The sequence below is a fragment of the Podarcis gaigeae genome (assembly GCF_964106915.1).
Source record: "Podarcis gaigeae genome assembly, chromosome: 4".
NCBI classification, from domain to species: Eukaryota; Metazoa; Chordata; class Lepidosauria; order Squamata; family Lacertidae; genus Podarcis; species Podarcis gaigeae.
Window position 1 is genome coordinate 24979020 of NC_139677.1, and position 25106 is coordinate 25004125.

General features: G+C 41.8%; 1 protein-coding gene across 11 annotated transcripts in view; it reads right to left on the bottom strand.

Annotated features, from left to right (window-relative positions):
* Window positions 1-25106, bottom strand: part of NALCN (sodium leak channel, non-selective) — a 198226-nt gene that overhangs the window by 67144 nt on the left and 105976 nt on the right. For all 11 annotated transcript variants that reach the window (XR_014563381.1, XM_083735185.1, XM_083735186.1 and 8 more), the window contains 3 exons: window positions 18428-18619; window positions 13561-13698; window positions 10857-10931 (listed from right to left, as the gene is read on the bottom strand). Coding sequence is in view for 10 of the 11 variants with exons in the window: in XM_083735185.1 (XP_083591311.1) it covers window positions 10857-10931; window positions 13561-13698; window positions 18428-18619 (405 nt within the window). In the remaining variant the exon portion in view is untranslated. The remainder of the gene's footprint in view (window positions 1-10856; window positions 10932-13560; window positions 13699-18427; window positions 18620-25106) is intronic.

Consider the following 25106-nt stretch of genomic DNA (forward strand, 5'->3'; position numbering starts at 1 on the left):
CACCATCAGATCACATAGCATGTCCATGGCTACAGCCTGCCCCCCCAAAATCACGCACCCACTGTTGCCTGGGGCTGCAATGGTGCAAAAATGTGGTTAAAAAGCATGGATCCACATGGATCCTCAGGATCTTTGCATTGGGTCACCCCAAATTCACCATCAGATCACATAGCATGTCCATGGCTACAGCCTGGACCAAAAAAATCACGCACCCACTGTTGCCTGGGGCTGCAATGGTGCAAAAACGTGGTTAAAAAGCATGGATCCACAGGGATTCTCAGGATCCTTGCATTGGGTCACCCCAAATTCACCATCAGATCACATAGCATGTCCATGGCTACAGCCTGCCCCCCCAAAATCACGCACCCACTGTTGCCTGGGGCTGCAATGGTGCAAAAACGTGGTTAAAAAGCATAGATCCACAGGGATTCTCAGGATCTTTGCATTGGGTCACCCCAAATTCACCATCAGATCACATAGCATGTCCATGGCTACAGCCTGCCCCCCCAAAACCACGCACCCACTGTTGCATGGGGCTGCAATGGTGCAAAAACGTGGTTAAAAAGCATAGATCCACAGGGATTCTCAGGATCTTTGCATTGGGTCACCCCAAATTCACCATCAGATCACATAGCATGTCCATGGCTACAGCCTGCACCAAAAAATCACGCACCCACTGTTGCCTGGGGCTGCAATGGTGCAAAAATGTGGTTAAAAAGCATGGATCCACAGGGATTCTCAGGATCCTTGCATTGGGTCACCCCAAATTCACCATCAGATCACATAGCATGTCCATGGCTACAGCCTGCCCCCCCAAAATCACGCACCCACTGTTGCATGGGGCTGCAATGGTGCAAAAACGTGGTTAAAAAGCATAGATCCACAGGGATTCTCAGGATCTTTGCATTGGGTCACCCCAAATTCACCATCAGATCACATAGCATGTCCATGGCTACAGCCTGCACCAAAAAATCACGCACCCACTGTTGCTTGGGGCTGCAATGGTGCAAAAATGTGGTTAAAAATCATGGATCCACAGGGATTCTCAGGATCCTTGCATTGGGTCACCCCAAATTCACCATCAGATCACATAGCATGTCCATGGCTACAGCCTGCACCAAAAAATCACGCACCCACTGTTGCCTGGGGCTGCAATGGTGCAAAAATGTGGTTAAAAAGCATGGATCCACAGGGATTCTCAGGATCCTTGCATTGGGTCACCCCAAATTCACCATCAGATCACATAGCATGTCCATGGCTACAGCCTGCCCCCCCAAAACCACGCACCCACTGTTGCATGGGGCTGCAATGGTGCAAAAACTTGGTTAAAAAGCATAGATCCACAGGGATTCTCAGGATCTTTGCATTGGGTCACCCCAAATTCACCATCAGATCACATAGCATGTCCATGGCTACAGCCTGCGCCAAAAAATCATGCACCCACTGTTGCCTGGGGCTGCAATGGTGCAAAAATGTGGTTAAAAAGCATGGATCCACAGGGATTCTCAGGATCCTTGCATTGGGTCACCCCAAATTCACCATCAGATCACATAGCATGTCCATGGCTACAGCCTGCCCCCCCAAAATCACGCACCCACTGTTGCATGGGGCTGCAATGGTGCAAAAACGTGGTTAAAAAGCGTAGATCCACAGGGATTCTCAGGATCCTTGCATTGGGTCATCCCAAATTCAACATCAGATCACATAGCATGTCCATGGCTACAGCCTGCACCAAAAAAATCACGCACCCACTGTTGCCTGGGGCTGCAATGGTGCAAAAACGTGGTTACAGAGCATGGATCCACAGGGATTCTCAGGATCTTTGCATTGGGTCATCCCAAATTCACCATCAGATCACATGTCTGTGGCCACAGCATGAAGCCCAAAAATGATACATCCACTGTTTCATTCAGAATGTTTTTTCCCTTGTTTTCCTCCTCTAAAAACAATGTGCGTGTTATGGTCAGGTGCGTGTTATAGAGCGAAAAATACGGTAAAGGTAAAGGTAAAGGTACCCCTGCCCTTACGGGCCAGTCTTGACAGACTCTGGGGTTGTGCGCCCATCTCACTTAAGAGGCCAGGGGCCAGCGCTGTCCGGAGACACTTCCGGGTCACGTGGCCAGCGTGACATCGCTGCTCTGGCGAGCCAGAGCCACACACGGAAACGCCGTTTACCTTCCCGCTGGTAAGCGGTCCCTATTTATCTACTTGCACCCGGAGGTGCTTTCGAACTGCTAGGTTGGCAGGCGCTGGGACCGAGCAGCGGGAGCGCACCCCGCCGCAGGGATTCGAACCGCCGACCTTTCGATCGGCAAGTCCTAGGCGCTGAGGCTTTAACCCACAGCGCCACCTGCGTCCCCCCGAAAAATACGGTAATTCCCACTAAATTCTGTTTGGGCTTATTTCCTAGGTAGTAGGATACAGTGGTACCTCGGGTTAGGTACTGAATTCGTTCCGGAGGTCTGTTCTTAACCTGAAACTGTTCTTAACCTGAAGCACCACTTTAGCTAATGGGGCCTCCTGCTGCTGCCGCGCCGCCAGAGCACGATTTCTGTTCCCATCCTGAAGCAAAGTTCTTAACCTGAGGTACTATTTCTGGGTTAGCGGAGTCTGTAACCTGAAGCACATGCAACCTGAAGCGTATGTAACCTGAGGTACCACTGTATAGGATTACAGCCTGAAGAGGAAATAGCATAGACCTCCATGAGATGACAGAGCACACTTCTAACTCTTTGGATGGGTTGTGATATGGATGGAAGTGAGCCTGTCTAATAGTTGCTTTTGTCTATATGTCTCTTCATCCTCTTTACCTTGATTCTCATGGAGGAGGAAAGAGGAACGGAGCAAAGGGCATCAGAGGAAGAAACACATATATACAAGCAGGGCTCTTTTCTTTTTCAACCGGAACTCAGTTCCGGCACCTCTCAGGTGGGCGCCATTGCCATTATAAGAGAACCAGGGAGGCGTTCAAGGTGAGTTTCGGCACCTCTTTTTCTAGAAAAATAGCACTGGATATAAGGCCCTCCCTATTTTTACCCTTCGTCTTCTTTATTCCTCACTTTCACTCTCAGCTAGTTTCCTTTGTCTGCCTGTCTGCCATCTGAAAGCAGTGGGGCCTGTTTATTAAAGATTTTTGTAGTTCCGCAAACTTCAGGTCACCTCTGAGCATGTTTATATATTCCTTGTTTTTCCTCCGTGGCCCCCATTGGGCTGCCTGGTTGTTGGCATTCACGAAATGAGTTTGCTATTTAGAGGGAGTGAAATACCGAATGGGCATAGTTGGAAGGCACATTATTATTGATGGCTGTGGTGCGCTTTCACCTGCTGTGACATTGCACTGGTGAACAGAACCTCATGCTCAATCCTACACAATGTTGGAGCACAGAATAATTACAAGCCAATTTTCAACATGGTACAATAATCAGGAAAGCAAAGAAAGCAATCATTAGACTTTAAAAGATAACAGCAGTAGTGGGGAAAGGCAGGTCTGTAGCATCTTATCTTTGAGGGTGAAAAAACCCCCAAATTTATTAGCTAAATGGGGCAAACTGTTCCCCGACGCACATGAACACAGAGAAAAATGACAGGTACACGAGTTGGTGACAGGCAGAGCTTTTCATTCATTTCAAACAATACATTTGCAGCAAATATTCAAGCCCTCTGAGGAAATGTATGGTCATAGGTAGCATAGCACATCAGTTGCAAAATTGTTTTCAGTAATGAACATCTGCAGTCGAGTCATAAATATGCAGTGGGAAGAGAGAGATTGGCAGATGTGTGAAGTTGTGAGAGGGAACTGATCTCTCCCAAGAGAATATTCCTTTGAAAGCATAAACTGAACAGAATGTGAGATGCAGGAATCATAAAGGAACAGAAGAGCTAGCTTATGACTCAGGAGATCTGGGGAACTCTTCCCAGTTTTATTAAGGGTTTTCTATGGGACACAGGAATGATTTCATGGTTTTTATCCATGCATTCCAAATGCTTAAGTCTGCTCAGAAAACCCCCACCCCACCCCAGCACCTACAGGTTAGGCTAGAGTATCTATGTATGATAAGAGGTTTGGGGAAGGGTTGGTGTTTGTGAATTCTTTAGAGTAAACTGAGTAGGACAAAATGGTGACAGTAAGCGTCCCACTTACATTGCAATCACTTTATAATTAATAGTGCAATCCTACGTATGTCTGGACATTTCTCTAGTTTGACCATGTTATGAAGGTAAAGGTAAAGGGACCCCTGACCATTAGGTCCAGTCGTGACCGACTCTGGGGTTGCGGTGTTCATTTCGCTTTATTGGCCAATGGAGCCGGCGTACAGTTTCCGGGTCATGTGGCCAGCATGACTAAGCTGCTTCTGGCAAACCAGAGCAGTGCACAGAAACACCATTTATCTTCCCGCTGGAGCGATACCTATTTATCTACTTGCACTTTGACGTGCTTTCGAACTACTAGGTGGGCAGGAGCTGGGACTGAGCAATGGGAGCTCACCCCATTACGGGGATTCGAACCGCCAACCTTCTGATCGGCAAGTCCTAGGCTCTGTGGCTTAACCCACTGCGCCACGCGCATCCCTGCATGTTATGAAGACAGACAGGCAAACTTTCTATGTGTGGTAGGAGTAAGTAAGATTTGCCATATATTTTCTGTCCAGAACACAATGTCCGGGAGCGGCCAGTATAATGGAGGAAAGACCCACCATTCCAACGGTGGTGTTGCTGCCATTTATGGGACACAGTGCAGGGGAGAGATTGAGGCTGTGTAAAAACAATGGCAGAGCCAACCTGGCGATCCCGCAAGAGCGTTGCCTTCTTGTTACCCCTGAAACCATCTAGGTATGTGGCAGCAATGCTGCAGCTCAGAAGGTGGCTCTGTAGCAGCATCACACCATGCCACCCCCCAAATCCTGCAAACGTTTTGGCATACAGCAAGCGTATGTAGAAACCATGTCCACAAGTGGGCAGCCTGAAGATGGTTGGGCAGTGTCCCATTCTGCCCGATAGAGCAGCCTCCATTGAGGTCTACCACCTTTTAGTATCTGTGTTTCTTTACCCCACTATACAGAGTTTTCTCAATAACCCCCAACAAGGGTGCCAACTTGAATAAAATAATCAATCACAAGGCACACACATGCCATTTGAAGGGCAATGTCCAGCAACTTGGGGAGGGGGGCTATCACCTTCAAGTATTTTATTTAGGGGATGAAGGGACCTCAGCCCCTAGGAGTTGACTCCTATGTCCCCCAACCCCTGTCAGTTCTGCCTTCTGCATTTCAGAGCTCTCTAGGACAAACCCCAATGTCTTGTAGACAGCACTTTAGCTACTCTCTGACGCACATTGGGTACAAGATGCAGTATCTTTTCATCCGGCTCTATGGCCCTTTAAGAATACAGAATCTCTGCAAATGTTGACACTCATTATCATGCAATGTTTCCATTCCATTCCTATTACAGTCCTCTTGAGGCTTCCAGCCAAAATAAGGCCAGCTATAATATTAGCAACAGGCATGTTTTCTCTTTCAACTGACGAAGACTTCAGCTGAACTCTTTTAATTTTAATGAAATATTTTGTGTGCTTTTCTCTAAAAGGAAATGAGGTCTTAAAAAGTGAGTTAAAAAACAATAAGACACTGACAACAAACTCCTCTCCTGGGTATATAAACTCCAAAGTGTGCAATTCTGTTCCTATTAAGTCAATAGGAATTTCTCCACTGATTTCAACAAAATAAAATTAAAAAATCACAATGAAACATCATTATTTGCTTTCCTGTTTGTAACAGATATTTACAAAGCTTCTGCAATATAAGTTACTTTCATTTTTATAAGTCAAATAATATGGAGATATATAAATGTGATAAATAAAAAAGTAAATGGAAAAAAAATCTTCCCACAGAGAATGAGATCAGATATATTGCTAATTTTGCCAGTAAACTGAAAGACTATAGTCATGATTATTGAATGAATTTCTTACATTTTTCATATCGGATTCATAAATACCACTATGCAATTGAAATCAACTTCCCAAGATTGTGAAATCAGCATTTGTGAAAGAAAAGTCTTCACCATTTATGGAGGATAAATGTCAGAACACACAGTATATATATATATATATATATATATATATATATATATATAGAAAGAGAGAGATATATATTAGAAAATGGCTTACTTAAAAAAGCAAAGCAAAGCAAAGCTGGATGCTGCAGAAATGGACTGTGACCACAGCTGCATTTTGCATTTTGTGAACTGCTTGTGCTAGGCTGAGGCTGAACTCCTCTACTTATGTGAAAATAAGCAGAGTTAAAATCAGTCAGACTTTCCAAATAACAATAGCTGGGATTGGGCTACAGAAGGAAGGGGAGTTCCTTCTGTAGGAGTTCATAAATAAATGTGCTATACAAAGAGATAGGTGGGCACAAGTCAACAAGGAAAACCTGGATGACACACTTAAACTGTAGAAACAGTTCAGCCAAAATCAAATGAAATTAAAGAAGGAGAGGGAGAGGGAGAATGTTTCATATAGCCAGTTGGAAGGAAATACCTTTAAAAACAGGGATTTGGTCATTGGAGTGACAATAGCAAGAGTCCACAACTCTATGTGTTTACTAACCACATCTGGATGAAGGGACATGGGACAGTATTGGGGTTACCTTCCCTCCTACTTCCTCTTAAATCACAGTTTTCCTGCTTCTTCCATCCTATAGGAAGAGTCTGACAAGCCAAGTTCCATTAGATAAATAAAGTAGTCATTTATTCCAAACCAGAAAGCTCCTGTCAGCATCTCCCCTCCCCCCGTTCTCTGTTTAGTAGTAGCAGCACATGGTGCTTCTAACTTACTGTCACAATATGTAGGCCCCAGGGAACAGCACGTATATTCAGAAGGTGTGTGCGCCAAGTAATTGTTAATACTTAATCTGAAGTAACTAACACAAGTCCTCACTTCCTGCTCTCTGCTAAACATTGTACTTGACCCTGGGCCACCACTTCATATTTTTTTCAGTGACTGCTAAGCGCCCACAATGTTACTCAAACAGCAAGGGCTTTCAAGTTGGGCTGCCATTTTTGTATGTTTTTCATTAGTGGGTAGTTGAACTTGGCTAATTCTGTGGTGCTTGACATCTCCTTCGGAGAACCACCACAGCACTGCAGTGCAGGTCATCTCCCTGGAAACAACGAATAGCAAAAAAAATTGCTAATTAGAAGGCATTCCTTCCCAGCAGTCATTAATTCATGTAATTGTAGAGTTGGAAGGGACCCCGAGAGTCATCTAGTCCAACCGCCACAATGCTTTCGCCTCAATCTTCGTGGCCACAGCAGATGGAAATGAAAACAAACAGACAAACTGCATTTTGTACAAGGTGGTGCAGCTTGAATTGGTATGCACAAGGCACTTCTGAAGAATCAGCACACAGCAAATTAGCCGGCTATCTCCTGGAGTTCCATTTAGCTTTTTAATTACAGATGGGGAATAGTATTTTCCCCTACAATGATACAAAAGCCATTTCCATTAAGAAAATGGGCATGAAGGGAAAAGCAACAATAACACCACACTGTTTCTCTTGTTCTTGTGGCCAACTTATAATGGAGAAGTCAAAAAGTCACCGAATTAAAAAACAAAACGAAACCACATCCCCTTCTTTCTGCTTTATCTACCATGATAAGAAAACCAATATTTCAGTAGAACAGTTCACAACTGCAATCAGCACAAAGCCAGGAATTCCATCATATTTACCTCAAGGGAAAACCTTTTCTCACTGTGTCACTTAATCGTCTGGACAATCTTCCATTTCAAAGGAGCAATTTCTTAACTTCTTTCTTTCTAAGCATGCCTTTTAATGGAAATTTCCAGATATGATGTTAATTACATTATGGGTGGAATGTAGAAAAAGCCAGATCTGCAATACAACTGCTCCATTGGACAGAGACTAATAACTAAAAGGTTTGCACCAACTTGGGTCTCCAGCTGCTTTTGGACTACAGCTCCCATCATCCCTAGCTAGCAGGACCAGTGGTCAGGGTTGGTGGGAATCATAGTCCAAAAAATAGAGACCCAAGTTTGGGAAACAGTGGTTTACAGTAGGAGTACGACAAGGCTGTATATTGTCTCCCTGCTTATTTAACTTATATGCAGAATTCATCATGTGAAAGGCTGGGCTGGATGAATCCCAAGCCGGAATTAAGATTGCCGGAAGAAATATCAACAACCTCAGATATGCAGATGACACAACATTGATGGCAGAAAGAGAGGAGGAATTAAAGAACCTTTTAATGAGGGTGAAAGAGGAGAGCGCAAAATATGGTCTGAAGCTCAACATAAAAAAAAACGAAGGTCATGGCCACTGGTCCCATCAACTCCTGGCAAACAGAAGGGGAAGAAATGGAGGCAGTGAGAGATTTTACTTTCTTGGGCTCCATGATGACTGCATATGGTGACAGCAGCCACGAAATTAAAAGACACCTGCTTCTTGGGAGAAAAGCAATGACAAACCTAGACAGAATCTTAAAAAGCAGAGACATCACCTTGCCGACAAAGGTCCATAAAGTTAAAGCTATGGTTTTCCCAGTAGTGATGTATGGAAGTGAGAGCTGGACCATAAAGAAGGCTGATTGCCGAAGAATTGATGCTTTTGAATTATGGTGCTGGAGGAGACTCTTGAGAATCCCATGGACTGCAAGAAGATCAAACGTATCCATTCTCAAGGAAATCAGCCCTGAGTGCTCACTGGAAGGACAGATCCTGAAGCTGAGACTCCAATACTTTGGTCACCTCATGAGAAGAGAAGACTCCCTGGAAAAGACCCTGATGTTGGGAAAGATAGAGGGAACAAGGTGAAGGGGACGACAGAGGACGATATGATGGGATAGTGTTCTCGAAGGTACCAGCATGAGTTTGACTAAACTGCAGGAGGCAGTGGAAGACAGGAGTGCCTGGCGTGCTCTGGTCCATGGGGTCACGAAGAGTCGGACACGACTAAATGACTAAACAACAACAACCTAAAACTGCTAGTCAGCAGCAGCAGCATGCACAGGGGCCAGTTCCTGCAACAAACCTAGGTGTCTGCTCTGTCCCCATAGCCACTCAGGCAAACCTATTGCAGTTACTAACAATGTGAGTTGCAACATCAAGGGCTCATTCACTTGTTCACCTTTTAATGTGTTTTATGCTATCAACCGCTAGCAACAACCTTCTGTGTTGTACATAGGACCAATAGGGCAGACCCTATACAAAAGAATGAATGCACACAAATCTGATACCATAAATGGCAACACACAGAAATAAGAAAACTTTCTAACCTACCAGGCCACTCTGCCACTGGCATTAAGACAGTCATTCTTGAACTGCATGACTTCAAAGATAAACTCCCGCATGAAATTGCAGCTTATCAGGAAGTTCTGTTCTATTCATTTGGGCCTCAATAAAGACAATGGGTGACAACCAACTCAGTCAGAGTAGACCCACTGAATTCAATTCATTTCATTGTTTTCAATAGGTCTAATCTGGTTATGACTAACACTGGATATCAGCCGTTTTCCCTGTCCTACTTGGTGTTTTAATTTACTCAGCAATGCTAAGATGATTGTGTTATCATCTAATACTGCCCTTGAGAAAAATAAAAAAAAATTGTCCAGTAACACCACCAACACGGCTACCTACCTGAATCAGCCATTGAGAAGTCACTGTGCTTATTCTGCATACATTTTAATTGAATTCTCACAGGCTGTACAATTTCCATTCATTGCCATGTAACCTCAAACACAAACATGTATCCATATATCTATTCCCTTTACATGGCTGCTAAGGAGTATAGCATCAGATGCATTATTATTATTAGGAATTTTTTATATATATAAAGAAGATTGTATAAATCAAATTCCCCCAATACTATCAAGGTACTTATATTTCCACCTGATAGAATGGCTTAAATACCCTCAGACTTATGGATTTCCATGGGACACAGTATGAACAACAGAATAATATCATGTGTAAAGTTGCATAAAATGGATAACAAAACATATTGAAAGGAACTTATTTTATATAGAGGAAGAGAGGGACAATTTAAGCCACAGCACAAGATAGCATTGAATAGACACTTCTGAGCTATTTGCATAGTACTACTGAATTTGCAAGGAGGTTTACACACATTTTACACACCGCTGTAAACTAAGTGTAGTGTCATGACTGCTTTCATTGCTGGTATGGCAACAGAAGCATATTGATAAAAATATTAATGGTACGCAGCTTTGCATGTGCAACCTTCTGCATGGTGATAGTGTTGAGTAAAGAGTGCATCTGCTAAGTTCAGAAACAAGTTTCTAGATTTTACTTACAGATGATTAATAAAAATAAGGTATTAAACAGCCATGTTTTGTATCCTCCACACACATTCCAGCATGTATTGCTCTGTGTACAGGGAGTTCCAGCTTTATCATCCTAGTGCCATCCTTTGCTCAGTGGACATCTTCTTGATTGGGTTCATTGTTTTTACATTGCCTCTCCCAAATTACCATTCAGCATGATGTCCTCTTTTGCGTCAAAATGGAGTGCATCAGGACCTAGGACCAGACTCAGCAAACCCAACACAAGGATTCCAGCTAGCGCAACAGGCCTTTCCCCCTTCCCTGCCCCCCCCGCATGGCCCCGACAGCTCCCCTAAATCTGCTCTGGAGAGTCAGGAAAACTCCCAAAAAGTACACAGGGGAGGGAATGGGAGAGCATTCTGTCAGGCAAGCAGAAAGTAAACTATATAGGCATTTTAATTAGTTCACATTCTCGAAAAGGTGGTTGACATCTGCATTTTCCTAGAAAAATGAGGGCACAATATTGCTTTGTTGCAATTAATATCCAACATGAAAAAGCTTACTTGCTTAAGTTTCTTTAGATCTTCATCAAGTTCCAAGTTGTCCAAAATAACAGCAACAAACAAACTCAGCAGAATCTACAAAAGGATTTCAAAAAACAGAGCCCAATATTAGAAGCAGATAATGAAAGCCTCCCTCTACCAAATAGAAAAAATAACTTTGTCAGTGACAAAGTTCCTTTTCTCTTGGATCCTGGGTGTGTCAGTCACAGAAGTAAGATTTATTTTATGTACATTACATTTTGCAGTGTTTGGTTTCACACTTTACCTCTAAGGTCTGTTTTGGGTTATGTTTTGTAAGGAAAGGCAACCCTAAGTGCAAATATAATGATGATGATAATAATGATAATGGCTGAATCCTTACAAGGGCAAAGTAGCTGTTTGGAGAGAGATCTGCATGGAGTTCAATATATAGGACATGGATGGTTTGCATGGACTTGCCAGTCCCCAAATGGCTCTGCTGTGATGCCTGCATGGGCCGAGGAGAAACAAGCTCTATGGAGATACCTCCAAGATGGAGATGGATTGTACTAATTAATTGGCTTATTAACCAGCACCATTTTCTGGAGTTGGCTCTTTACAAGGGACTGGAACCACCAAGTCACCATGCATCCAATTCACAATGCCTGCTCTAAAGGATATCATGGGCAACTAAAAAAAAAAGTATGCTAAAAGATGCGCATTTATGAAAAATTTGCTCTTCCTTGCCACCAAATGGTGCTGAAATTTAATAACAATAACAATTATCATCATCATCATCATCATCATTATACCTTACCCATCTGACTGGGTTTAATAATAGAAATGCTATTAAATACAATAAAATAACAATTATGGAACATTTTGGACTGCATTTTTTTTTTACAAAAATGTAAATATTTAGCTCAACTCTGTTTCAGACTGTGGCCCTAGCTAGAATGATATTGAAAAGCTGTGCCTGATATTATCAAGGAATTGTGCAGTAGCCATGAAATACACTGCAGTTTAATCTGTGGTTATTTCCAGTCTCTATAGCTGAGAATGATAGACACACAATGGAGATTTTTTTACCGAATGTCAAAAACAAATCTAGAACATTATCACAAAAGAACAGTTAAACCTCAGCTTATTATTTGTTTAACTTCTTCCATTCCCTTCTGGATTTTAATAATAGACTTCACTCTGAACACAGTTTTTGTTTTTCAAACCTAAACTCCATTCCAGCTTCTGCTGTGAAAGCTATTCATTTCTCTCCAGCTCTCTACAGATCCAGCTCCAAGTGCATACAATTAGCACTTTTGAGCTTTAACCCACCTTCTCATTCTCATTTACTGCAACATTTTCCTGCTCTTTTATCCACTTGTCATTGTGTCACCATATATTCTTAGGGCTTCACTCCCCCTCTTCCCCTCTTTTTTAAGCAGTGGAAATAAACTGAACCCCCCGTAGTAGTGTGGTGGGGTTGGTTCTGTTCCTCAAATAGTGGTGGTGCGACCACTATACAAATGTTATAGAGAAGTGGCAAATCTCACTGCAGTTGCATCGTCTTGCAGTGTGTGTGGGGGGGGGTTTAGGAGGGGGGGCAGGTGGACTGTACTATGAAAACTCAATATGCATTCCAGATGTAGGGTCTGCACTATCTGAACCAGGGAGGGAAAGGAACCATCACTCCACCATGCAGCAGTGGTGAGTTTCATAAAAGGTCCATCTCCTTCATTGTGGAGTGAATTGCAGAAGACAACCAACTTCTTTAAACCACTCTAGAGTTCTGTTGGAGTGGAACCAACCAGTTATTCTTAGGAAGTTGGAGTAGGGGATAGGGTATAGGATTTATTTAGGGACTTTGAGATCCCTGAAAAACTGCTCTGTTGGGCCCAAGGGTAGTCCCACATGGAGCGCATTGCAATAAGGCTTGAGGCCACCAGTGACCATAATCTGTGAATCATGACAGCTAGAGAGAAAGTACAGTGATTGATCGGTGTAGGTTTCTGCTTCACTGTAGTCCCCGCTTTCATTGTGAACTGTGACAGGTACCCTGTCTTCTCCTGCAGAGCAATGGGTCTGTTAACAAGAAGGTTGGTGGTTCGAGTCCACCCAGTGATGACTGGGGGCAGCATTCCTGCATTGCTGGGAGCTGGACGAGATGACACCTGGGATCTCTTCCCAACTCCACAATTCTGTGATTTCATGATTGTAGGTAGCATCTGCAATATTATATTATGAAAAGGAGTATGGTCATGGTTTACAAACAACTTCCTGTGCTAGTGCAAAGACGGGCCGCCATAAGCTGCAGGGCTGAACTTCAGGTTCCATCAAATAATTAAAACAGGGGAAATCTGGACACAGAGGGGCAAGCTTCCACCTGGGAAACCATGCTCGACACTCATTTGCCATTCAGTGTTCCTAGTTTACTGTGCTACCTGTGAGTGCTTCCATACCAAAACCAATATGCTACAGGGAAGCAATGCAGGGCAAAAGTAGATGCTATACTGGCTATTGCTTACTCCCATCCCATGCTAGTTGAGTTAAAGGGGATGCAGGAATAGAGAGAGAAGCACTTGCGGGAGACAATACTGAGCTGGATCGACCAGTAGTCTGACTCAATACAAGGCAGCTTCCTCAGACAGTTGTAAAATCTGATTTCTCCTGTGCCTCGTTTCATCCACATATGAACACGAGCAACATTTCAGAAAAGTAAATACATGAAACAGCAAGGCAGACAACATACCAGGGTAGCAAAAAGATGATAAAGTATGAAGTAGATAGCGACAACAGGTGCCCACATATGCCCGACAGCATTAAGAGTTTGATCCATGACATCTACCCATCCTTCCTGTGTAAGGATCTGGAACATGGACATAAAAGCCTGAAAGAGAACATAATCAAACACAAAGCTCAGTTGGGCACGCTTTATCGAAACAAGCAAATAATATCCTGAACTCAATATCCGTGTCAGCAATTGCATGCAGCAATCATAACCTTGCTAGCTATAATGTGGGTGGAGTTTGGTTTCCTGCTTGTAAAAATGCGATGGGTCACTATAAGACTGTTTTCAGTACCTCGGAGTTCGGCTTGCTAAGATTCCCAGCTACCTTAGTCTACTCCTATATGCTGTTGTGATATCACAGGCATGCATTTTCACCCAGAGCACATGATAATTCTGTATGAATGCTGGTTTTTCCTCACCCTCAGAAGCAAACATATGGTTGAAAGGAAAGGTGGGCTGAATCTCTCCATAAAACCCAAGGAACAACACTGCACATGAGTAGCTGAGCTGTAAGCTCTTTTTAAATGCCACCTTTAAGCACCTATCCCCTTTCTGTCTACGCCACTGCATTAGGTCTTCACTAGGACTCAAGGTCCGTATAGTAAGAACTATGGTTTCCCCAGCAGTGATGTATGGAAGTGAGAGCTGGACCATAAAGAAGGCTGATCGCCGAAGAATTGATGCTTTTGAATTATGGTGCTGGAGGAGACTCTTGAGAGTCCCATGGACTGCAAGAAGATCAAACGTATCCATTCTCAAGGAAATCAGCCCTGAGTGCTCACTGGAAGGACAGATCCTGAAGCTGAGGCTCCAATATTTCGCCACCTCATGAGAAGAGAAGACTCATTGGAAAAGACCCTGATGTTGGGAAAGATTGAGGGCACAAGGAGAAGGGGAAGACAGAGGATGAGACGGTTGGATAGTGTTCTCAAAGCTACCAGCATGAGTTTGATCAAACTGCGGGAGGCAGTGGAAGACAGGTGTGCCTGGCGTGCTCTGGTCCAAGGGGTCACGAAGAGTCGGACATGACTAAAGGACTAAACAACAACAACAACAACAACAGAACTCAAGCCTTTAGCCCAGCAGACCCTGCACTCTAGAACTCCCTACAAGTAGCGGTTCTGCAGGAGCTGTATCTATTGCTTTTTTATCAGTTTATCATTATGCTTCTGTTGATACTTTTACTGATCTTGTTGTATTCTGTATTCTGCCTTGATATATCTTATGAAGGAAGAATTGATATGAATTTTTCAATAAATGCTAAAAAAATAAATATGTCCAATATGTTGAAGTTTCATCACTTGTAGATTTCCTCAGATATGTCTCCTTCAGCTTTCTTATACCCATTCATTTGCATAGAGGCTACATTCAAATAAGCTCTTAACTATCAGTGGCCCTGATCCAGCTCTCATCATGAGGTATGAACATGCAACTAGTTGTGTGGAAATATGAATGGGGGATGTACTTTCAGATACACACTGGAATATGTTTCTCATTCTAAGCAAAATAGCACTGGTCGGCTGCATCCTCCCCCTGATACACATATGAAGAGTATCATATCTATTTCCAATTTACACCCACAATTTCCAATCCAGAGTGATATTCAGACATAAGCCTGCTTAACTGGGTCAGGGTGACAGTGTACATATCTTGTTCATGGTTTATTTGATCTTTTCGGCATCTCTATATCATTTATATCTCAATAGCTCAGAAAGTGTAGCAAGTTTCGCTTAAAATGAAACTTGCCTCTCTTCTTTTTTAATGCCAAATAAATGGCATTCATTTTCTACAGCATCACATTTTAGAACGGACAAATGTGATGTTAAAACAAAAAAAAACAAAACAAAAAAAACCTAGACAACCTTCTCCATTTTAGAGAAAACCAAACCTTCCCTTTAAAACATGCTTCATTCTAATGTTACCCCACGTAAATCTTTCCTATTATTAAAGTTCTCTGTATCGGAAAACACCAGTTTAAAGAAAATGCTAAGGCAGTATACAGTGATTTTAAGTTCAGCAAGTAGCAATCTTTCTTTCAGAGCAAGATATTTTTAGTTGAAAGGTACACTTTTTATCATTTATGTTAAAATGAATCTGAAACGCAGCTACCTAGCTGACAGAACCAACAGCTGTGAAAAGGAGACCTGGAGATTTATGCAAATAGAGAGATTTTGAATTAATTCATGTTGTGTGGCTGTGTGGTGGAGGCTTCAAGTTCCTTTTGATTCCCTCCCCGCTTTCTGAAGATTAGTTAGAGATTCTGATACTGGTAATGAACTAGAAACTATTTCCAAAATGCAATATAAACCGACCAATGCTAAAATGTATTAGAGACCACTATTTTTGGTCCATCCATCAATCAGTGTTAACATCGTCCAGTATTAAGGTCTGAAATGGTAGCATTATACAGAGTTCTCCCATTCCACAACATTCAGTGCAATCTGTCTCATGCCATACAATCTTGCCTGATGTCGTTACAGGTATCCCCCCATTTAGGCATGTTCAAGTGTGGGGACACACTTGAAGAGCCCCAGCAAAGCTTCACTGTGCTTTTGGCTCATGAGGAAACCCTCCCCAGAGCCCAAAGAAGACATTTTCTGGGTTCTGGGGAGGGTCTCCACAAGAGCTGGAGGGGCAGCGGGCCTTGCCCCATAAGTGCAGGTATTCCCTCAAAAAGCATTTTGCTCAACTGTTGAAACTCTAATTTCTCATCTGTACTAGCCAAACCCTATGAAATAAATACAATTTCTCATGAGAGAAGGCAGCCGATTTTAATTGCAAAAATTCAAGGTAATAAAATGTTCTATATTTTCTTTAGTTTGGACATGACTTTGCAAGTGACAAATCCAAGAAATGGAAGGAAACACACTTGAAGAAGTCCATTTTAGAGGCTCACACTGACCTGAAAACTAATCTATCAGACCACATAAGAAGACAAAAATGGTCCAGAGAATGCTGTGTTCGGTAACCATAGTGACCATAAGCTTCTACTTATTTACTGTTTGTCAGGTAACCATGTGAAAGCATGCAATTTGGAGGCATTAGGAAATGAAGGTTGTCTGCCTTTTCTTCCCCTTTCTTTCAAAAAACCCACAATGTTCCTATAGCGCTTTTGCTTTTTTTTTTTTTTTAGTTCTAGGCTTTTGATTCAGCGACATTAATGGACATAGTAATCAATAGTTCCCATTTGGCTCAGCACACTTGCTTTTCAGCATCTAGGGAAATGGCAGAAAGAAAGGTACCATGACAGCAAGCAACTGCCATTTTTTTACTTTTGCTCTTGTTTAGTGGCAAGCATTACAGGACAGCAAGAGGGTATGCCAACAATCAGCTTGTGGATATTGGGACACTTCACGTATTCACTTTGTATGACATCTTAGCGCTGCACAGTATCAATCTATCATCACATCACACAATATGTGCAGAAGCTTCTATTAGCTGAGACAACTCTTAAGGAAGTTTCCGGCTTTGATTATATTGGCATGTCTGATTTCAAATTTCCCCCTTTTTTCTGTTTGCCATTCCACATTTTCTAGATTGGGAGCTAATGGGTTATTTATCAGTGACATTTATTTGGTTGGAAGGGCCTGACTAGAACATTTCCTGACATCACCTGCACCTCTCGTTCTCTGTTCATCCCAGTACATTTTAACACTTTGGCTGGAAAATCCCATGTCACCACATACAGTGGTTTTAAAAGAACCCAAACTAAATAGCAGCTGATTTCGCCATCTTATTTAACATCATGATCAGGCCACTCTTCTCACTGTAACTTTTATGCATCTTGTTCACTTTAGCTATAGACTGGAGCATTAAATTATGACAGCTTGTGAAAACATGGCCTAGATGTCTTGCAAAGTGTCTAGTCTACAGGTTCTGACATTTTCAACCCCCAGAGCCTACTTAGAAGGACTGAAAAATATTGAGGCCTAAGAGGCACAAAATGGCCGTGCAGGGCCAAAGATGGCGGCAGAGTTTGTTCTAAACAGGTGGCAGTTACTAAGATTGCTTTCTATGGATGTTGTATTTCTTATTCTGATCCAAGGACACATTTCTCACCCTGAGTTACAGCCCTCCTCGTTTATTCTTCTGTGTTTACACAAAAAATGAAGGAAAACAGTCTGGTTCTTGCTACTGCTGTCCCTGTCTCTGAAGCTAAGTGCCTGGATGATCAGTGCCTGATGGGATATCACTGGGGAACTACTTTGAAAAATCTGGAGAAAGGGGCAGGAAAAAAGTGAAAGAGAACTTATGTTACAAATGAATGAGCACATAAATATGTAAAGTTTTCCCCCAATACCGGCATTGCACTAGTTGAACTGGTATCAGTTCACACTAGGAGACTTCCCCTTCCTTTTATCCTGCTTGATGCCACCCTTTGAAATCTGCTCTTGAGTTTTGGAGGACCCTCTGAAGCAAATCTGGGATGTGTGCAAGGGGCTGTAGAGGGATAAGGGAAGAAGAAGTTCTATTAAGGGAGTAAAGCCTGCTTGTGTAGCACTGGACACAACCCAACGACTCACAGAGCAGTACTTGTAAAGCTATTTTTAGAGTTGTTTCGGGGTCCAGAAGGCAGCACAGGATTTAAAAACTAAATGAAGTAAATAATCAAAAGGCATTACACAGCTTTCCACAGTACATTCCACAAAGCAATAGAAATGTGCAAAATTTCCCCCCAACCAACACACAGGAACAACATGATCTTTACCCACAACTTCCAAACAGCTGGTGTTAACAAAGCTAGAATTAAAAGAAAAAAGCATTTGTAAGAAAGACGACAGAATCATAGCTGATTGCTTGATTGGTTGGTTGGTTGTTTTACACTTACCCTTGGAAATGTTGTAAATCTGTCTAGTTCTTCCACAAAACAGAACATCTGCAAACTGATTGCTGACATTACAATTAATAAGCTGGCAGTAAATACAACTAAACTCCCAAGTTTTTTTCCGGGTCCAAAAATCTTATACACAAAGTCTTCCAGAGCAGGAGAAATCTTTATAAGTCGAACTACCCTGAGTACCTGCAAGAGGAAAGGAAATACATTATTGATCTGACTGTAGGGTGTCAAATGGGTATAACACAGAAGGTTCTATTTCAAGTAGGCTCCTAGCATTAAGTACCATGTGTTGAATGGGAAAGTAACAAATGTCCTGGTCCATTGATTTCCTTCAGGTTTTCTATTGCTTCTTACAGCATATTGTTACAGCACATTAATTTAAAAAGGGTTAGTGAGGCTCAAAAAGAGCGAAGCATTGAAACACAGGACCACAGATCAACTAACCATTGCTTTGATCTTGAAAAACCGTATGTCAGTTCTTAAGTTCTATATATCAGTGTAGTGGAGGCATAGGCAAACTTGGCTCTCCAGATGTTTTGGGACTACAACTCCCATCATCCCTAGGTAACAGGACCAGTAGTCAGGGATGATGGGAGTTGTAGTCCCAAAACATCTGGAGGGCTGAGTTTGCCTATGACAAGGGGAGTGTGTACAAGGTTTCATGTGGTTTTAGGCTCATATAATATTATCCTAAATGTCCCATCTTCACCCCAAAACACAATACTCTGGTTAATCATGGCTAGTGCAATTACTTAAAAATATAAAGCTTTTTCACACACACACACACACACACACACACACACACACACACACACACAATGTATTTGAAAAACACTGCACCTTAAAACAAACAGAAGCATTGACGTGGTCAAAATGATCAATATTAGTCATTCCTTAAAATTTAAACTGAAACAAAATGCACAGTAAGCAACTTGTACAAAAGAGAATGATTATGTTACTGCACTGCGAGCACATGAGTTTTCTTTTTTGCAAATGTATCTTCAGTTTAAATGCAAGTATTTATTTTAAAAAATCAGCCTCGGCTCCTCTGAGAAGCGGACAGTGCCTCAGGGTTTAAACATTTTGGCAATATTTCAGAAATAACTATTTCCTAGACATAGAACTATTGTGTCGAAATTCTAGAGTGTCCTTGTGTGTTTAATTATATAACGTCCCCCGCCCACCAGCAGTTGTTTGGCTTGAGACGGAAGTTTCCATCGGAGCAGCTCACTGAGACAGTAGCACAAAGGGTCAATGCCAAGGTCCTGATCCAGTTCAAGCCTCCTGATCCATGACAACTATTTAGAGTAAAGTGGGGGGGGGGGCGGGAAAGGAGAGGGGTACAGCTATCTTGGAGTCCCTTCCTTGGGGTCTCTTCCAACTCTATAATTCTATGAACTTTCAGGAACACATGCTTAGTTTTCCCTTTAGCACGCCTTCTTCCTTCTTTCATTCTTCCTCTCTCAGTCCAGGATACAAAATCCCAATTTTTACACCTACTGGTTACATCTTGCATGTTTACGAGTGTTCCGGAAAACTATAGAATCCTCTTGTTGCTGTTTTTGGGGCCAGCAGAACAGAAGGAACATCACTGGAACATCGCCCTGCAGTTATGCAGAATTGAGATTGTAGGACAAATACATAGGAAAGTGCCTTGTTCGGAGCAAGACCATTGGTTGGTCTTGTCAACAGTGACTGCCAGCAGCTCTCCAGCAATTCATACAAGACCTTTCCAGTCCTACCTTGAGATACCCAGGATTGAACCAGGAGCTTCTGCATGAAAAGCATTTGCTCTACCTATGGCCCTTCCTGGGACATATAAAATAATCACACAGCAATAATTGCTTACAAATATTAAATGGAATAGGTGGAACATGGAGTGAAACTGCTCTTGCAGATCCTCCTTAGGTGTTAAAAAAGTTTTGTTTTTGTTTTAGATTTTGAGCAGTTTTCCACTTAACTGTTCTGGTACAGGTGCCCCTGCCCCCTCTTAAATTGCCTTAATTGACATTTAAGTAGTACATTAATCTTTCCAGGAACTATTCTGCTAGTCCATTTGTTTTCATTAAGAGAGAAAAGGGCAGGGCAATCTTCAAAGTTCTTTACTTCCACCAGTCCCTACATTTACTCATGTGCATATGGCTCTGAACATCTGATGGAGGCATTTTGAGTCCTGTGCAGTTCAGTGAAGCTTGCATCATTAAGGTAGTGTGAGGATTGGCTTACACTTTTTTCTTTTCTTTTTTAATTGGTGCATTGGCTGTCGTGGCTTTAAATCTTGAACATTTATACCTTGTTGGGGGAAAATGTACAGCAACACTGTTCACGATGCTAAAGATCATCCATGGAATGAATGATCGTTTCATTGCAGGATATGACTTTGTGATATTCACTGCAATTTTTAACTTTGTATTGTTTTGCCCTACCAATTCTCCAATGAACTCAGGACAGCACCTATTTTCCCCATTCTCAAATACATCAGCCTATATGGTCTCCGTTTTCCAGAAATGCTTAGAGGTATTTGTTCTGGGCAGGATAGTCCATAGTAACTGACTTACAAAAGAATCTATTTGGAAATGAATGAGCAGTTGGGTGGAATGTCCTTTTAGCGCAATCTGGATCTTACTGTTATCCATCCAGAGCAATACTACTGTATTTTTCGCTCCATAAGACACACATCGTTTTTAGAGGAGGAAAACAAGAAAAAATATTTTGAACAAAACAGTGGATGTATGATTTTTTTGGGTGCAGGCTGTAGCCATGGACATGCTATGTGATCTGATGGTGAATTTGGAGTGACCCAATGTAAAAATCCTGAGGATCCATGGGCTTTTACCTCCCCCCTCCCAGGCAGCCTCTGCTAGCGTCCCTTATCTCTCTCCCGATCCCACCGATCAGCTGCTTCCTTTCAACACTCCCTTCCCTCTTGTTTGCCTTACTGTCTTTTCCTTAGATGGAACAGTTTTTTGCTCCTCCTTTTCTTCTAATTTCTCTCCTCATTGATTTAGTCTTCCTGTTTCCCCCCTTTGCAAGTTTGCTGTCTTTACCTCCCCCCTCCCAGGCAGCCTCCTTTATTGCTAGCATCCCTTATCTCCCTCCCCGATCGCTTGCTGATTAGTGGCTTTGTTTCCACACCCACTCCCCCCCCCCTTTAAAGCATGATCTGCTTTTTGCCCCTGGGCAATTCGGCTCCAGGGACCACGCATTCGCTCCATAAGACACACAGACATTTTCCCTCACTTTTTAGGAAGAAAAAAGCGCATCTTATGGAGCGAAAAATACGGTACTTCTGCATTTTCAGCCTGCAGGATTCCCCACCCCCATTTCTGGCAGTGTTCCCCTGACCCCCCAAAATGGCTGGGTCCAAATGCCACAGAATGCACAGCTAACCCAAACCTATCTTTCATTGCTGGGATGATTCAGCACTAGGCCATGCCAGCTTCCAACTTCAAATCACAGTAATGCAGGGCGCAATTCAAGCAAGTTTAAGCACCTTTAAATCCTTTTATTTCAGTGGGAAGAACTAAGCACATTTTGGCTGCGTCGTGCCATGCAGGAATACATAAAAACCCCCAGTGTGGAGTAGGAATACTAGATTTCCCCCCTGCTTTTCCATTTTGTACACAAGAGCACACAAATTGTGTTGTAAAAAAAAGATTACCTCTTTGCGGTTTGCAAGGTGAATGGCAGCCCTAGTTGTAAGCAAGAGTGACTGATGCATTGAAAACAAAGCAAAAGCTAATAAATATTGCAGTCTCTGGTGCGCAGCGTGGAAGCATAGGAAGGTGAAAAGTAGGTCTGGCAGATAAATCAGGGTGTGTTTAACATGGGAATTCCTTTCCCAACTACCTCTTTGCTGCTTGGCTGGGGATATTGTAGACCTGTCACCATAAATATTAGAATGTTGGAGGATTTGCCTAGCCACCGGAAGTATCTAGGTGAACATAATCTTTTGAGCCAGTTGACTTAGAGATGTGTTACATCACTCCCTAGGAATTTGATTGCTCATGGATACGGTGGATTTCTAACTGTCACACTGGCACAAATGGTAATGCATTTTGCAACCTCCCCTGTCATTTGCCGGTAGGAGACTTGGATTGCAGAAGGTGACCTAAATCTTTCAGTGTGGCAGATGCTCCTGTTTGCATCTTTATCTTTACACAGTAAATTTAATGAAGAAGCTGGCTGTAAGAACAGTTTTGATAACAAGAGCATTTTTTATTTAATGGTGTGCCAGGATATCTGCGATGCTGACTGACTGAAGAATCATTCCTAAAGCACTTTCAGACAGGTGTCCTTTTTTTTCTTCTTCTTCCAAATATCAAATAAAATGGTCACAGTTGTTTTGAAGGACTCGGAGCATGTCTGTGGTTAAAGGAAAAGCCAACAGTGCCTGGCTTAGAATTTACTACGAGGATTTGCCTAACCACTGGAGCATCTGGGGAGATTAGCCACGCAGTACTAACTTCCTGATCTTTACTGCTGCAGGGGGTTAGGATAGGAAAGGCCCCTGCTGTATTTAGCTGGGCAGGATGCTACCATCAGTGCAATCCCCATGCTGGATCCAAACACAGCTGTGTTTACCTGGATATTGCAAAGCAATATCTATCTATCTATCATCTATCTATCTATCTATCTATCTATCTATCTATCTATCTATCATCTATCTATCTATCTATCTATCTATCTATCTATCTATCTATCATCTATCTATATCTATCTATCTATCTATCTATCTATCTATCTATCTATCTATCTATCATCTATCATCTATCTATCATCTATCTATCTATATCTATCTATCATCTATCTATCTATCATCTATATCAGTGTTTTTCAACCTTTTTTGGGCAAAGGCACACTTGTTTCATGAAAAAAATCACGAGGCACACCACCATTAGAAAATGTTAAAAAAATTAACTCTGTGCCTATATTGACTATATATAAAGTAATTCTCTTGAATAGGAATCAAATAAACACAAAGAAAGTATTTTATAATTACTTTATTATGAAATAGTAAGTAAACAGAAATATGAAAAATTATAAAATACTTTATTTTTAAATCTTTCGAATTTTTCAATTTTTCCCACAGCACACCAGGCAACATCTCGCGGCACACTAGTGTGCCGCGGAACAGTGGTTGAAAATCACTGATCTATATCTATCTATCATCTATCTATCTATCTATCTATCTATCTATCTATCTATCTATCTATCTATCTATCATTTATCTATCATCTATCTATCTATCTATCATCTATCTATCTATCTATCTATCTATCTATCTATCTATCTATCATCTATCATCATCATCTATCTATCTATCATCCATCCATCCATCTATCTATCTATCTATCTATCTATCTATCTATCTATCTATCTATCTATCATCTATCTATCTATCATCTATCATCTATCTATCTATCTATCATCTATCTATCTATCTATCATCTATCTATCTATCATCTATCTATCTATCTATCTATCTATCTATCTATCTATCTATCTATCATCTCTAATCCACAATGAAGGAAGTCCAGGAAAGAAGTCTCCTTTGAATGATCACTTGCATTCACCATAGGCAAAAAGTAAGCAAATGACAATAACATGGGTTGAAGAAATGAATGGCAAAGTGATGCTAAGAATCCATTTTTGTTTCCAAGTTAAATGCATTCATAATTAAGGTGTGTGTGTGTGTGTGTGTGTGTGTGTGTGTATACACTTAGTAAATGAGTCTGAAAGCTCACCAGGGCAACCTAAATATTTCACAGGCAAGGAAATACCTATTTATTTTTAATCTTTATCCATAGCTCAGTCGGTAAAGCATGAGACTCTTAATCTCAGGTTCATGGGTTGGAGCCCCATGTTGGGCAAAAGATTCCTACATTGCAGGGGGTTGGACTAGATGACTCTCAAAATCCCTTCCAACTCTACAATTCTATGATTCTATAACAATTTCCAGTAAAGGAACAGTTGGGACACAATGCAAGGGGAAGCTGGGTTGATGTTTTATTTGCTCAGGCCCTATTGAAACAGGAGATCTGCAACAAAGATTTATTGTTTTATGCTTGAGAAATCTAGCTTGCCACACAAGTAGTTTAGCCTGATGCTTCTGACTGCAATCAGCTCCGGAAATTCTCATTTGTTGAAATAAAGAATCCTTATATTTTCCAAGGATGTTTTGATGCTAGCACATATTTTCTGGATGGATTTTGCAGATCATCACCAAGTGAATAGGGGAAAGCTGTTCAGATTTCCATAATTTCGGAATACATGACTCTTTTCAGTTGACTGGACCCCGTTCACAGTTTTAAAAAGATTTATCCGCACTATTCATTATTTACCCTCTATGTATTATTAATCACTTGCCATTCATTTCAATTTGTTTATCAATAATGCATGAGGGTGAGTTGAGTTTTTTTTTTCATTTTTGAAAAGGGAAATTTGCCGCCTCATTGGCTATGGTTGAAAACTGCAATTTTCTATCTCCAGAAATCATTGTTTTGGCTTAGCTCACTGAAACCATATTCTCTGAATGATATTTTTCTCATGCCAAGTGCCTGCCGAACCTGCAAAAGGGTTGCAGCTGCCTTAGCTGGCAAACGAACAAGCAAAAACAAAAAAATTTGGTAGCAAGTGTTGATTGTGCAGTACTTGAGGACTGAAAGCT